Source organism: Gouania willdenowi, chromosome 6, assembly GCF_900634775.1.
Source record: "Gouania willdenowi chromosome 6, fGouWil2.1, whole genome shotgun sequence".
Classification (NCBI taxonomy): domain Eukaryota; kingdom Metazoa; phylum Chordata; class Actinopteri; order Blenniiformes; family Gobiesocidae; genus Gouania; species Gouania willdenowi.
This window is the reverse complement of record NC_041049.1, coordinates 28,297,830-28,311,237: the sequence shown is the minus strand read 5'-3', so window position 1 is coordinate 28,311,237 and position 13,408 is coordinate 28,297,830. Positions and strand designations below refer to the sequence as shown.

The following is a 13,408-nucleotide window of genomic DNA, read 5'->3' as shown; positions in this document are numbered from 1 at the left end:
ATTATTATTATTATTATTATTATTATTATTATTATTTATGGTTGAGCTCAGTCTCTTAAAGAGGTGTATCTAGCAAAGGGGTGGAAAATATAAACTTTTGATGGGAATTATTTATTAGAATTAACTGGAAATGGGGAGTAATTTAAAGTAACTGATGGTGATATTTTAAATCAGGGGATATCCAACTCATTTTAATTCAGGGGCCAATTATGGACCAGTTTAATCTCAATTTTAATCTCAAATTGGCAGTAAAACGAGCCATTTTATCATTAATGTGCCCTAGTTTGCACTTCCACATATAATAGTATTTAAAATATGTTAGGCACCCACAATATCAAAGCAAAAAGTGACAAATATCACTCCCTGTAGGATCTTCACTTTAATTTAATTGATTTTGTGACACATTTTTATTAATTTTGGGGAAGTCTAACGGAATAATTTGAGGGAAAATGTGAGATTTTGCAAAAAAAATTGAGAGTGCTTACAACAATTTGAGATAGAAAATGACTGCCTTCATATGATATAGGCATGGGGAAAAAACTGCAGTTTCATTGAATTTGTGTATTTAAAGTTACCTAAATATCTTCAACTGAATTACTTGGTGATTTTTAAATAATAATAAGTCATGTTTTCGCTGTCATTTTTAATTGGGAGCTTTAAAGGGCCGGACTTGGCCCTCGTCCTTAATCAGACACGTGTTTTAGATGATTCTAAAATACATGTAACATCCCTGTTAAGAGCCAACTTTCAATTTTGAATTCTTCCCATTAATTACGATGGAAGGTTTCCAACTTTCTGGAATTTTGCAACTGAAGTGAAACTGTTGCATTTCTTAATTGCATTATTTTGAATGGATCTTAATATTTATGTGATTTAAAATTACTCCCATTTTCCAGTTAATTAAGTTAATAATTCCCATTACAGTTCATATTTTTTAATATTACCAAAATTCCCAAGTAGGAGTTCCTGTAAAAAATTACTGGAAGGTTTCCATTCCTTTGCAACCATATTTTTAACAGAAAGAATAAGCTGATAAAAAAAAATATTACAAAGAAGCGGAGCTATTATTAAACCACGTGTCAAACTCAAAGAACGGGGGCCAAATCCGGCTTTGTACTTCTCAAATGGGGGTACGTGTACCCCTAGGGGTACGCGACGGCACTAAGGGGGTAGTTGAGAAAGAGAAAGAGGATGATTAACAAAGGAAAGCATTAAAAATATGGATTTCATAATGTTTATTTTTAAGTAAAAAATTATAGTCACACTCATTATTACCAGTAAGTCACAAAATGACAACAAAGACACACAAAATAAGAGGAAAACACACTGAATAATAAAAAAAAACAGACAAACAACAATACACACAAAATGACACCAAAAAACACACACTAAGAGAGAAAAATAGTTACTATTACCAGCAAAACACAAAATGACAACAAAGACACACTAAATGAGAGAAAAACACACAACTCACTGCAAAATACACAAAAATAACAGAGGAACAAACAAAACGACATCAGAAACAAACAAACGACATTAAAAAAAACACACACACGGAGAGAAATACAGTACCAACAACACAAAAAAATGACAACAAAAACACACTAAATAAGTACTGAATAATAAAAAGAACAGACAAATAACAACAAAATACACAAAATGACACCAATAACCCCTGAAATGATGATAAAAATGGTCTTGATTACAACATGAAGTGCAAATACAAGGGTCACTCTCTGTCCCACATCATGAGGGAAATGACCATAAATGATAAAAACTATTAAATAAATCTATTCAGGAGCCACTAAGTACTGTTTTATTCACTTATTTACAAAATCAGATTCTTTATTAAGTGTGTTATCAGTAATTTATTCCATTATTATGCTCTAGCTTTTTGGTTTTTTTTCATAGTTTTCTGAGCAAAATGTTGTAGTCAGACAAAGGGGGGACTTGGATTCAAAAGTAAGAGAAAGTGGTACTTGAGCCAAAAAAGTTTGAGAACCATTGTTTTAGACCCAGTAGAGAAAGTAAAAAATAGTGGAAAAAAAAAAACATGAAGTTGTAGATATCTCAGCCTCTCCAAAAACAAAAACTCTATCATATTTGCAGAGCTCAGTTGTCATTTTTAACCTCAAATTGTTGAAAGAACTCTCAATTTTTCCAAAATATGGGGAGTTTTCCCCAACGAAATTTCCCCAAATTCCCAAAATTAGAGACATTTAAGTGAAAATCCTTCAGCGACAGATTTACTCACATACTTTAACATTTATATATTGTTTATATATAAAAGTGCAAACAAGGGCACATTAATGTTGAATTTGCTCTTTCTCCTGTGGTCCACTTAAGGTCAAACTGGTCCATTTATGAGTTTGACACCCCTGGTTTAAACAAAAAATGGTTTAATTATGACACGAGACAATAAAACTCAAACAGTTTGAGAGTATTCCGCACACTGTAAAAACACTAAATTATGAATTTCATAAGGGCTAATGGTGACTATGAATATAAAGTTAGGGAACCAGTTATTTCACACCAGTATTAAGTGTATTAACATTAAGTTCAGAGCCTACCTGTTTCTGTTCCACTCCCAGTTCGTCCCACGTGGAGAACATGATTTGCAACAGCTCCTCAAACGTAGCGTTGGGGTTCTGGGCTTTGACTTTGGCTTGTGTGTCTTTGAAGAACAAAGCGACGGCAGAACTTGGCTTCACTGGCTGACTAGGGTCCTCTCGCTTCTTCATCTTTGGTGTTTTGGGTCCCTTGATGTCCAACGTTGCTGGTCGTTTCTCTTTCTGAGAACAACACAGTGTTTAGATGAAACCAATGTTTTCTTATTAGAGTATTCATCAACACTTTAGAGCAGATATGGACTATTTCTATCACAAAAATGTCATCATTTAGAATAATGACCAATCTGAGGTTTAATACAAGAAAGAACAAAGGTTGTCGTTTGTGTTGTTGTTTTATTAACTTCATTTGTTACTTTAATTTTGTGTAGTTTGTGTAGTGTTCTTGAGTATTTTTTTTACCATTTGTATGTTTTCGGTTTGTGTGTTTCATGGATTTAATTTGTGTTGTTTTTGTAATTTCATGTTTTAGAAGTGTGATGTTGTTTTGTATATTTCTCTGTGATTTGTGTCTTTGCTGTTGTCATTCTGTGTATTTTTGTATATTTCTCTCTGCTTTTGTGGTGTTTTTTGTGTAAATTTGTTTTAGTTGTAATTTTTGGATATTTTTTTGCAATTTGTTTGTGTTTTTTTGTGTGTATTTGGTGCTATTTTATGTATTTTTGTTGTTATTTTGTTATTCTCATCCAAAATGGCCACCTGAACTATGTATTGAATAGGAGCCTTAGAATACATGGATATAAGGAAAACTGTGAATAGATAGAAGCATAAACATGTGGACTTTTATGTTGTAGCCGAAAATAAAAGGTTTGTTGTGTGTTTTTCCCGATACACGTGATACGTCACGTTCTCCCACTGTCCAATCAGAAGCCTTCTCAACCCCCAGACTGAAAGTGAAATTAAATAAAGCCAAATAAACTTGTTTTCAATGAAAACCTAAATTTGGAATTACTGTTGCCATGTTAACATGAATAGAATACTTTAATTTGGAATAACTAATTCCAAATTTAAAAAAACCATCATGTAACCCTGGCTATACATCAATAAATAGAAGATCATTTGCTCGAAAGTTTGTTTTGATCATCACCGTGAACACTTAACATTATCGTAAAAGTTTCACCCATTGCATTGTGGGATGCGCAGTCCTGAAAATGGATGCTTAGAAGTGTTTTTATTAGTGGTAGGACTCGATTGAAAAAAGAAAAAATCGAATTAATTAAATTTGAAATTAATTAATCTAAATTCATCTGACACGAGAAGCTATGTTTTCCAATTTAAATAGATTATTGTATCAAACCCTGAATAAGAAAAACATTGGATTTTAAAGTCAATTTACTGCACGAGAAAGATGTTGCTCCATAACTTCATGTGGAGAGTTCACAGCTGCTGAATAAATCATTATAATCAATTCACCACACAGCCCAATAGTGAAGCAGACATTTACCATCTATCAGGGGAACATTTTATTTTAATTCTAACACAAACATTTTTAAAATGAGCACATACATATCTACATATTTTTTAAAAAACATCAACATTTAAGTTTATTTAAATTCATTTATTTTTCAATTCATAGTATAAGCCCAAAACCACAACAGTCTAACTGTGAATACATTGATTCACATTGATTGGCGGCAGGTTTTCCTTGTCGCCATGATGAATTCATGTTGGGTGTGGGATACATATGTATGTGTATATACGTATATATGCATATGTGTGTATCCATAAAATGAAGAGTCCGTCCTTAAGACTGCTCTACTGTAAAGTGTCTTGAGATACCATTGGTTATGATTTGGCGCTATACAAATAAAAGATTGATTGATTGATTCATTCATTCATTAATAATTTGTACGTGTATTTTAAAGAGTTGTGCAACAAATTATGATTGATGGAGGTAAAAAATAAAGTCTGTGCGCTTGTAAAAAAAATGATCTATAATGTTGAAAAATAAACTTAAATGTTTGTGTACCTCCTGACAGGTGTTCAAGTATACCTAGGGCGGGGGTCTGTAACCATTATTCTCAAAGCAGCCATTTTGCCTAATCTCGCCTGGATTAAAATCCTTCCGGAGCCAAAAAAAATAGCATCTCAATGAAGACAATATAGTGTATAAAATTCTAGTTACAATTATATCAAATAATATTATGAATAATATTAATTAAAAAAATGTTGATGTATTTGTAGTGCAGAAAATTACTTGAATTTGATAACACATATCATCAACACGTACTAAGTGCTAGATTCTTGCAACATATCAAGCATGTATATTAATCTGGCACGTTAGAAGTTCATTAAATATTTCCCCAGACAAATAAAATCTCTATTTTCTGTCAGAAGAGTCTTTTTGTTGGTTTAGTTATCTTACCAGAGATTTAAAATGTAAGGTTGACCACAAGTGTAAGGACAGTTTATGGTTGATGATAGTTACTGCACAATGCAATTTATTTTGCAAATTGTTTTATCATGACTATTTGGTGACAATGTCATTTATCATTAATACCCTCTGTAAGAAATATTTTAATATTTGCTTATAGCTATAGGGAGCCATTGCAAAAGAGTCAAAGAGCCACATGAGGCTCCAGAGCCACAGGTTGCAGACCCCTGTCCTAGTGATATACGTACCCCAGTTTGGGAACCACTTGAATATACAGAAATCTCTTTTTTAACCTCGGTAATATATATAATATAAAATAAAATATTAATGTATCTGATTATTTAATGTTAACCTATCAGTATGATTTTTGTTAAAAGGCCATCCATAGTATGCCTATTTATATTACCTAATACTACTGTAATAATAAATAAATAACCTTTCATTTGACTTTAAAACCTCCACATCCTAAACATTAAATTAAATCACAGTAGTTTATTTAAATTAATCAATCTTACAAGCTTACAATCCAATCATGATGTGTCTTACTGTATCAGCCTCAGGAGATGATGGATGTATGAATGACTTATCAGATTGTTCATATCTACAGTGTTGTTCTCCTGAGGTTTTTTAACGTCAGACAGTCCACCATCATGTCACACTGAAAACTCTCTAAAGTTGGACATTTTTAGGGTCTGAGCAGCACAGGTGTGTGAAAGCACCACACACACACACACACACAGCCAGATACACAGGACCAGTGTTGGGAGTAACTAGTTATTTTTGTAATATATTACAGTAATATATTCCTTTTTGAAGTAACTCAATAGTGTAACTTATTAAAAAAAGTGAAAAGTGGTATTATATTACTAGTTACAATTAAAGTAACTCAAGTTACATGCATATGTAATTTAAGTGCATACTTGCTTTGTTTTCTCACTGTTTGTAATTATTTGAGGAAAAAAAAAACAGGAAAAAAGATTTGAAACAAAACTTAGACCAATGTTATTGGTCACACTATCAGTGTGATATAATTAGTGTTCTGGACCAAAAGTAACTCAAAGTAGTTTAACTCAGTTACATTTTAAAAAACAATAACATCGTAATACAAATATTACATTTTTATCCCTGTAACTGGTATTATAAATATATTACAAGTTTAGTGTAACTTACTGAATACTTCACAGGACACACCAGGGCTGAGTCCTAGTACTCTGTCCTATCTTCTGTCCTATGCACTGCTCTTTAACCGCAGAAAGTGTTAATGTGGTGCCAATAATGACAGAGCGAACGAATTTTCTGAGGAAAGGAGGCGTGGCCATAAGACTAATACGTCACATAGTAGAACGTACGTCTGATCGTCAAAACAAACGTGATCAGCTTTTCCTAACTCCTCTCCTCTTGAGGAGAGGAGTTAGGAGTTAGGAGTGACGACATCCACGGGGTTATGAAAAAGTGGATAGGAAAAGAGATAGGAGGGACTATTTGGAGGCAGCTCAAGACACACCACAGAGAACAGGGGCCCTATGTAGATCCCACCATCACGATGTTGCTGGCCTTGGCATTTCCTGCGTTTTTGTGTGTGACGGTCTGACGGACATGTCTAGTGTTCTGGTCATTTATGCAAATACGGAACAAACAGCGTTCCGTTTTGGCTCAGTACGGGACGCACCATTTAATGGTCAAATAAGGAACGATTCCGTATTTATGGTACGGGTGGCAACCCTAAGTGAAAAGGCTTATTAAAGTTGTCATAAATTGCTCAATTCTGGAGAAATAATAATTATATTTTTACATTGATATATTATTATTATTATTATTATCATGAAAAAGTTATTGAAAATTTAAAATAAAGATTTAAAAAAATAACAAAAAATAATCAATATAATAGACATATAATCAAAAATATACAAAAGGGTATTTTAACTAAATAATAGTTGTAGTATGACCAAATGAAGACCATCAACGTCCGCAGTAAATTTGGTCACGTTGCTATGCATGAGCACAGACTTGTTAAATATTCAATATTTATTGTGTCGGTGGTTGCACTTTGTTGACGGTCCCTGCGCAACGTCTCAGCGTCAGCTGCTCATAGGAAACAAAGGGATATTCCCTGCTGAAATGATCAATAATCTTATTGAAGATCAGCTTGTAGCTCATTGGCTATCTCATAACGTTAGAATGAGACGTTATTTGGGTCTTACTAACTTTACTGAAGTCCTGATGTGGTGATCTATATGCTCCTCTGACATTGTTACACTGAATATGTTTCCTGCAATGATTTATTGTTTCGTTATCTCGAGATAATTATCTCGTTATCACGGGAAAACAAACTCTCGTTATCTCGAGAAAACAAACTCTCGTTTTCTCGAGAAAACAAACTCTCGTTATCTCGAGAAAATTAAGTCGTGATCACGGGAAAACGGAGTAAAAAATGTATGTATCTACTTATGTGTGTATAATTGTATATTTATAATTACGAAGAAGAGTTAAACCATATCTGTAGTTACACCCAGTGACCGCTGGGTGGCAGTGTGGTAGTGGCGCTGCGCTGACGTTTCCACCACAGAAGAAGAAGAACTCTCCCGCCTTGCACAGCTTCAGCCAGCGCGGGAATTTTCGCGGCTCCCAATCTCAAACTTTGAATAAAACGGATTAAAAACCGCCTTTAAAGTCCTCCTGCCGCTGTCACAATGGTCAGAACCAAAGCCGACAGCGCCCCTGCATCTTACCGGAAAGGTACAGTGACTAAATCTCGCCGTTTATTCACAGTTATCCTATAAAGAAGTGTGTGTGTCCCTGAATATCGTTGTTTTGGAACGTATAGTCTCCATTAATGACATAGAAATGATTTAACTTTTCTGTTTAAGGTGACATCGGTCTGTTTCCATAGACTTCTTTTTACAGCTTGTTGCTTATACATTTATTCTTGGTATCACAACGTTTACTCAAAGACCGTCTTGGTGACTTAAAGTGTATTTAAGTCACCAAATAATTAATAAAACACACACACACACGTTTACATACAGAGGTATTAACTATTAGTGTGTGAGAAGAAACATGCTAAACAGCTGCTCAAGCCGTATTGATATCTTTTTTAAAATAAAATAAATATTTAAACAGCGCGTATTATTGCAACATATCAATACATTCAAAACATTTTCTGTAGCCAATCCACAGACAGTCAGAAATTCTAGTGTGTATATGTATATATTCTGTTTTTATTGTGCAATGTTCTTACCTACAACATGTCTTCCTCCTTCTATCTGTACTGTACTGTGTACAGACCCGTGCATTAATATCTTCCTATTTATCTGCTGCTGTAACTCTGCAAATGCCCCCTTTGTGGGACTAATAAATGTTATCTTTATCATAATCATACATTCAACACTGATATGGAGTTTTCATATGTGTGTGTGTGTCTCTAATTCTAAACTGTGCTTTCCTAAGTTGTGTTTAAAAAAAAGTGTAAAGTTAAATCTGCTTTCATAAATTATAAACAGACCCTTTAACACAATCCCTTATTTATTCCCACATCCAAGTTCAATGATCTTTATAACGCAGATCAAGTACAGTCGCGATGATGTGCAGAATCTCTGAATAGCAGCCATGTTGGCCCGTATCCAGACAAGCCTTAGCTGACTGCTGTGTTTGCGTGAGCTATTAAAACATCCTATTTGGACCAGGTTTTTTTTTTTTTTTTTTGGTGATAAAGGTGTTTCAACTGAAAACCAAAATTGGACCATTTTCAGCCATAATTCTTTGGTGGCCAGATTTTTTTATGCACACACGCCATTGTATGATGTCATCTGTAAAACGAGCAAGGACGAACTGCTTCAGATCACCTCCTGTACTGATAAAAGGAAACTGTTTCACACCTGTGTCTTCAGACAAACATCAGCACTATTTAAGTTTGTTTGTTTGTTTGTTTCCAGCCGTTGCTGCGTCTGCTCCCAGAAAGTCTCTGGGCTCCAGTTCATCAAACTCATCGACTTCAGCCAGCCAGTCTCCATCACAGAGTGAGACACACACACACACACACTCTCTCTCACTCTCTCTCTGTCTCTCTCTTTGTCTCTCTCTCTCTCTCTCTAACAATGTGTGTGACCCACAGATAAGAACAAGTATGTGGGAGGAAACCCGGTGTGTGCACGTCCAACTCCCATCTGGCAGAAAGGGATTGGGGATTTCTTTGGTGGTCCTCCCAGGAAGCCAGAGAAGGAGAACCAGCAACCTGCTGAGGTGGAGGACGGAGAAGAGGCCGGGGGCAGTGGAGTGTCAAAGGTCACCAGGAAGTAGGTGTCTGAGTGTTGGAGACACTAAAAGCTTTCTAACCTTTAGACTAGGGCTGGGTGATATATTGAGTTTTTTATTTTAGCGCTATAGAAAATTACAATATTTCCTATTTTTAATCGCTTATTTCGCTTTCACTACTTTTCAGAACAGCATAGAAAAAACACAGAATTTCTGAGTGCGTGTGACTCCTAACCTAGACCTTCCCCTAAACAAGCCACACTAAATAACTTATTCACACATTTTATCCTTTATGGGATAAAAAGTGGCACATTTTGTGCAACTGTTTGTTAATAATTGTGCGTCTGTGGTATTTTACATCAGTAAAGTTATCCTTAAATTGTCTTTCTGATACGACTTTATTAGAATTAAAATCATCGAGATTTATATCGTATATCGCCATTTTGAGAAAAAATATTGAGATATATTAGTTTTGGTCCATATCGCTAGCTCAACTTCAGACTGTTCTTCAAAGGTCCAACATTGTACTGCTTTTCATACCTTTTCACATCTGGTATCAGAAGCCCAGCATAATAGCACTTAAGTGTATTGTCCCAAACTGTCTTCTAGAAATTCAGCAGTCTAAAAAGTTTATTCCCTCAGAACAAGCTGTCTCTGTACTTCAGGGTATGCAAATGAGCTGCGTCTGGCCACGCCCATTCTACATTCTGGGAGATGATGCAGCCTTCCTTTGCGGTGCCAAGTCCGTGTTTACACATTCTATATTGAACTTGAATGCCTCCTGATATTATTTGCCCTTTACGTGTTAATTGAACACAACATTAGCAGCAGTAACTGAGCAGTGTTAGCTTCTATGCTAATGCTACACTGACATTTTAACAGCCAGCAGCTTATCATGCTATTTCGGCTTATCGCAAGTATAAGAAACATAAACTGAGCACACATTAAAAAAAAAACATTTAAGGTGCAAGGAGGGAACAAGGCCCAAAGGGCTTGTACAAGAGCTCCACTCCTTTCAATAAACACAATTTAAAATAATGGCTGATAAACAAACACTTACACACTCATGACACAAAATGCACAATTTAGCTGAGCTAGCTCTGTACAAATCCATATTTTCACAGCAATCCTTGTGAAATGCCAAGCACACACACACACATAAATGATTGGTAATGTATTTTGGTAACAACCAGCGAAGATCAAACCCATCTACTGGGTCCTGTGAAGCTCAACTGAGGGAGGAAAAATAAACTTTTGCTTTTCTGGAAGAAGCAGACAACGCAATAGATAGCATGCCTTGGTGTAGTGTTGTGGTGGTCAAGACCGGTCTTGGTCTCGAGACCAAATTTTAAAGGTCTTGGTCTTGTCTCGGACTCTGAAGCATTTTGACTCGGGCTGCCCGGACTCAGGATTTTCCGTCAAGACCGTTCGAAACCAGCACTAATTCCTGCTATTTTTAAACTTTTTTATAATGTGATAAAAACACGGAGAAGAACGGGATAAAACAATTCTTTATTCATTATTTAATCCACCCCGTATAATGACCACAACCTTCCTTAATGTGACTGAGTGACGTGTGTGACACACTCATACGTGTGTGGCTATGGTGTCAGTTTGGACCGCGGAGCGCAAGGGAGATATGAACTAATCACCGGTAAAAATCCCAGTAAAACTCCAGAAAACAATCACCAGTAATAAATATTATCTCCCTGGTAAAGACAGTAGCTCTAACAACTGGTAAAATGATAAACTGATGATATTACAGCCTGTGAAGGCTGGATAGGGGACGCACTTACTCTGCTTCTGGGTCCTAGTGCCAGCCTGTTCCGTTTACCGTGTTTACTGAGGTCCGTGTGTGTTTAATAAGTCCGTGTGTGTCCGTGTGAAAGTCTGCATGTTTATGCCTCTGTCCATCCACTCTTTTCATTATATCCATGTCTTTTAAGGCTTTATTACATAATGTCGGCTGTAGTCCGGGCCGCCGCCATCTTGGTTTATGTTGTCACCAGCGCGTCATCGCCGCAGAGTTGCATTAGCATAGAATGAGTCAAATAACTGTAAAGAGGTCTTATATTAGTCTATTTTCTTTTTAAAGTGGTGGGTTTTTTTTTTGTCTTTAGACTCCAATTACATTTATGTATATAATATGTTCCCCACAATATAAACAGGTTCACAATATAATTATTTTTTATAGTTTCTGTTTCCACTGTATCCAGAATAATAATAATTCTCAACAAGAACTATTGATTAATTTGTTACATGACTTTTCCAGGGTTTGTTTGTTTTATTTAGTTTCACATCTACCTGTAGCTCTATGTTTTTTAGACTGATGACAACTTGTTTGTAGTTTTATTTCAGAAAGTTTCACTTTTACAGTTACAGTTGGAAACCTTTGTAATTGAATATCCTAGTTATATTACAGCAACCAAATTAAACTATATCAACTAAGTGAATTAATAAAAATGGCCTGTGTAAAGGCTTTTTCAAACTAAAAAATTATCTTGTGAACTCTGTGACCTGTTAAACCTGAACAACTGAAAGAATCAGAATCAAGAATCTTTATTTCTTGGCAGAAATGCTTTTAAACACTTGCTGTACATTCAGCTGACATAAAAATATTGTTTTCAAATATGTAGAATAATTGTGAATTTAGCAGTAGTAGTTTTAATATTTGAGTTAATTTTTTGCAGGCACCTTTTTTGTCCGTCAAATGTATTTAAAATAAACTAAAATTAAAGAGAGATGTTATTGAACTGTTGAACCTTGCCATAATTTTATTTATTTATATATTTTTTTAAATTGAAAAAAAAAATGTTTATGGTCTTGGCCTTGGTCTTGGCTTGTCTCGGTCTTGGTCTTGACTCGGTCTCGGCTCCCGAAAGTCTTGGTCTTGTCTTGGTCTCGGTGCATTCTGGTCTCGGATAGTGTGGTCTTGAACACAACACTACCTTGGTGTCATGTGCCCTTGGCACTGTTCCCTTGGACAGTGATCTTTGAAGGCTACAGTCCTGCATTTCTGCTCTTTCAAAAAGCTAGACACACTCATGGTTATTATTTACTAATCTCACGTTATTCAGATACACGCATTCAATAGAGCCTCCCATTTTCTGTTTGATGATTTGAAATCGTACCAAACATGCTAAATTGGATTAATGGAGTCAACTGCTGTTATTAATGTTTTTATTATATGCTTCAGATGATTTACGGAAGCCAGGAGGGTTAAGGTGAAATCACACAAGATTAAAGTGTAGAAATGTGACATGTGTGTTTGCTACACTTTGTAGACACAGTTTTACAGGAAAAATGGAAAGTGTGATATGGTCCAAAACATGTAGGTGAGGGTTTAGTCTGTCATCGAAATATTTCCTTTGATTCCGCATTTTTTGCAATCACAGAAAATGTGTGTGTGTGTGATCTGTGGTGAATCACTGTCATATCCTGTTGCAGGTGCAGAGCACTGCCGTCTGAGGACGAAGACGACGACTGAGCTCCTCATCTGAAACTGTAAATAATTTTAGTCTGTCCTCATAAAGTCTCAGGTTTTTTTTTTGCTTTGACTCTTTGTTTCTGACTTTATAAAATAAAAAATACACTGTAAATACCAGTGTTTGTGACTCCCTGTAATATGCCTACCGTGGAAGCTATAGTTTGCTCTTTGTTTTTAATGTCGTTCACAGGAAATTAATTTTTTTATGGAAACAATTTATTTGGAATACATTTTATTAATTTTAAAATAAATACTACTTTTTATTTTTTTTATTAATGTACGAAGATAAGAATGTAAATGTCTAATATTTATTTCACAAAGCTGTGGCTTTTTTTGGTTTTTCCAACACAAAGAAAAAGTTAAATGATTGAATCTGACATTAAACAGTGAATGAAATACTCTTATAAACAAGTCCTAAAGATTGTGTATTGATAAATCAATTTAATGTTTTTTATGAACATTATACACAAACGGGCACATCTTTGTAGACAGCTTAAACGTGCCATTTTCACAGGTTTAACAGAGGTAGAGAATAAAAAGATAAAATAAAATGGTATCACATATTACCGGGGTCAGAACATAAATTGCTCTAAAAGTGTTCATAATTTCAGTGCAGACTCATTTTCCAATGTTTTCAGGGATTTCACAAGTAAAATACAGTTTTTTCCG

General features: G+C 35.0%; 2 protein-coding genes across 2 annotated transcripts in view; one reads left to right on the top strand and one right to left on the bottom strand.

The window, feature by feature from the left end:
- Window positions 1-6,326, bottom strand: part of LOC114465396 (uncharacterized) — a 17,077-nt gene extending 10,751 nt beyond the window's left edge. The window contains exons 1-2 of the mRNA XM_028450382.1: window positions 6,172-6,326; window positions 2,571-2,792 (exon numbers count right to left, since the gene is read on the bottom strand). Of these exons, the coding sequence (XP_028306183.1) occupies window positions 2,571-2,741 (171 nt within the window). The 5' untranslated portion in view covers window positions 2,742-2,792; window positions 6,172-6,326. The remainder of the gene's footprint in view (window positions 1-2,570; window positions 2,793-6,171) is intronic.
- Window positions 6,327-7,557: 1,231 nt separating this feature from the next.
- Window positions 7,558-12,810, top strand: pclaf (PCNA clamp associated factor). The gene is made up of 4 exons (XM_028450701.1): window positions 7,558-7,737; window positions 8,934-9,017; window positions 9,113-9,293; window positions 12,700-12,810. The coding sequence occupies exons 1-4, from the start codon at window positions 7,692-7,694 to the stop codon at window positions 12,737-12,739; spliced, it is 351 nt and encodes a 116-aa protein (XP_028306502.1). The 5' UTR covers window positions 7,558-7,691; the 3' UTR covers window positions 12,740-12,810.
- The last annotated feature ends 598 nt before the right edge of the window (window positions 12,811-13,408 follow it).

Excerpts from the sequence above, each read along its gene's own strand:
- pclaf (XM_028450701.1), top strand. The coding sequence starts at position 7,692 with ATGGTCAGAACCAAAGCCGACAGCGCCCCTGCATCTTACCGGAAAG. Across the intron at positions 7,738-8,933 it reads CCCTGCATCTTACCGGAAAG|CCGTTGCTGCGTCTGCTCCC; the intron begins GTACAGTGACTA and ends GTTTGTTTCCAG. Across the intron at positions 9,294-12,699 it reads GTGTCAAAGGTCACCAGGAA|GTGCAGAGCACTGCCGTCTG; the intron begins GTAGGTGTCTGA and ends ATCCTGTTGCAG.